At 35.8% G+C, this 2279-nt stretch overlaps 1 protein-coding gene across 1 annotated transcript; it reads left to right on the top strand.

Moving 5' to 3' along the window:
- Positions 1–1423: 1423 nt before the first annotated feature.
- On the top strand, positions 1424–1970 carry LOC121965203 (prolyl hydroxylase EGLN3-like; the record flags this gene model as incomplete). Its single annotated transcript, XM_042515359.1, has 1 exon — positions 1424–1970. A coding segment is annotated over exon 1 (392 nt), but the record flags the coding sequence as incomplete, so codon positions are not given.
- Positions 1971–2279: the final 309 nt, after the last annotated feature.

Consider the following 2279-nt stretch of genomic DNA (forward strand, 5'->3'; position numbering starts at 1 on the left):
GATGATTATTTTTATAATAATAATTATTATTCTGAGTATAGTCTCATTGTATTTTTCTGTTTGGCTGTATTTCTTTGGAAATCCAGTTTAATATGAAAATACAGCAGAGGTGATCTAATAAAGTAGGTTATAATAAAGGTGGGTTAGTCCTCCCGCCTCCTCCCTCTCAGAGAACATCACATCCAGCACGTCTCACTTCACCTCAGCGTAGTTTCGCTCAGCCTCCACCGTAAAGCCCCCAAAATATGACCGGAAATTCAAATGCATGCTGTCAAAATAAAAGCTTTATGCGCACGTTGCCAAAGTGCTTCGAAGTGTGATTGTTGCCTCATGAGATCTGTAGTTTGTTTTATTAATGAAATGTAGATGTCTAACAAAGAACCAACTAACAACCATTTTTGATCATTAGTCAATCTTTTAATTATAACGTCATGAATATAATTGTTTAGTTTATTACATGTAAAAAACTGAATAAAAAAATTGGACATTTGTAATTCAGTGAGATTAAAAATGGATATTTAATGTACTCTAACAAGAAAGCAAGTACTGCAACAGTCAAGAGACATAAATATAAATAAGAAAAATGTATAATTAAATATTAAAGTGCTGCTACAGTCATGACACATGAGTAAAAACTTACAATAAATATACATTTTTAAAGACATAAAATTAGAATAATTTGTTTATAAAATGAAATGATGTAGAAACAGAACATAGTAAGAGACGAACAAAAAGCAAGTGATAAAAAAAAGCCAGGAAAAATGAATAGAAAATTGTAAATTTGACAATAAAAATATTTTTAAAATATTGTTAAAATATGAACCATATTTTTTGTGGAATGATATAAAAATAAAATATAGTAACCTGAAACAATAAACCGAACATAGTAGTATATAGATAAAAAGCAAGGACTGTAACTGTCAAGAACCATAAATAAAGTATTTATTTATACAAGTATATAAGCTTTTATTATAACACACACAATAATCATAAAATTGTAAAACCCATAAAAAAATTATAAAACACAATTATTGCTATAATTAAACACAAAGTTAAAACCACCAAATAAAAGTGAGCCGTGTTACTGTTTTCAGAGCTGTTATATTTATTTATTATTCCTTTGTTATATTTTTTGCACCTAAAAGATAGTTTGCAGATTGCACGGTAAACTTATACCAATTAATAATACAGCGCAATACACACTAAATAAAAGATAAATGTTTTTTTTTGTAATGTAAGCATAGATCGAGCTGTGCCGGCAGCCGGAGGCATTTATTTTGAAATCAATTACCGGAAGTATTGTATTTGCATAATTGTGAAATTGATAGCCTCAATAAGCGCTCAGTGGTGATAAAATCATGAGTTTAGACTCGCAAGATCAGTCAGCTTCAGTTTTTATTATTGAATCCAGCTGACAGTCAAACAACTGTGTGACAAACACTTTCTGCACAATATCTGAGTGAAAAAATACTTTAAATCAAAGTACTTGTCATATAAAACTGCAGTTCTTGAGCTCTGAGAACTTTGACAGAGTGAGCATCAGTGTGAATTGGCTCCAAGATTGCCACGGTCGTTCAGATGCCTTTAATCGAGCACGTTTCGGACTCGGATCTGGAGTATTTGGCGCTGCAGCGGGTCGTCCCGGCGCTGCTGGACCGCGGCTTCTGTTACGTGGACGGTGTCCTCGGGGAGCTGGCCGGGGACGCGGTGCTGGAGCAGGTGAAGGAGATGCACCGCTCCGGCGCGCTGCAGGACGGCCGGCTGGCGAGCTGTGTGCCGGGCGTGCACCGCAGGAGCATCCGCGGGGATAAGATCGCGTGGGTGAGCGGGTCCGAGCGCGGCTGCGAGGCCATCAGCTACCTGCTCAACCTGATCGATAAGCTCGTCTCCGTGTGCGCGAGCAGGTTAGGGTGCACCGAGATCCGGGAGAGGTCCAAGGTAAGAGAGCGGCGCCAAGTTCAGGACTCAGAGTCTGGAAATCAAGTTATAGATGAGTTTAAAATTAGCCAAAGATGATAAAAATACGTTTTTACCCGCAAAAAGTTTATGGATCTGTCAATTAAAAGTATAACGAGACAGCCATAAACGCATTAACCCTTTGAAACTTGAGCAAATTTGTTCGATTTCTTCCAAAGATAAATATTGATATAATAATAATAATAATAATGCTGAGGTTTAGTTTTATAACATTCATCAAAACCAACTTAAAAAAGTGCTTTACATTTAAAAAACCCAGTAAAAATGTAAAATACAAAAAAAGCAAAATAAAGAAACAACAC

The sequence above is a fragment of the Plectropomus leopardus genome, unplaced genomic scaffold (assembly GCF_008729295.1).
Source record: "Plectropomus leopardus isolate mb unplaced genomic scaffold, YSFRI_Pleo_2.0 unplaced_scaffold19021, whole genome shotgun sequence".
Lineage (NCBI taxonomy): Eukaryota > Metazoa > Chordata > Actinopteri > Perciformes > Serranidae > Plectropomus > Plectropomus leopardus.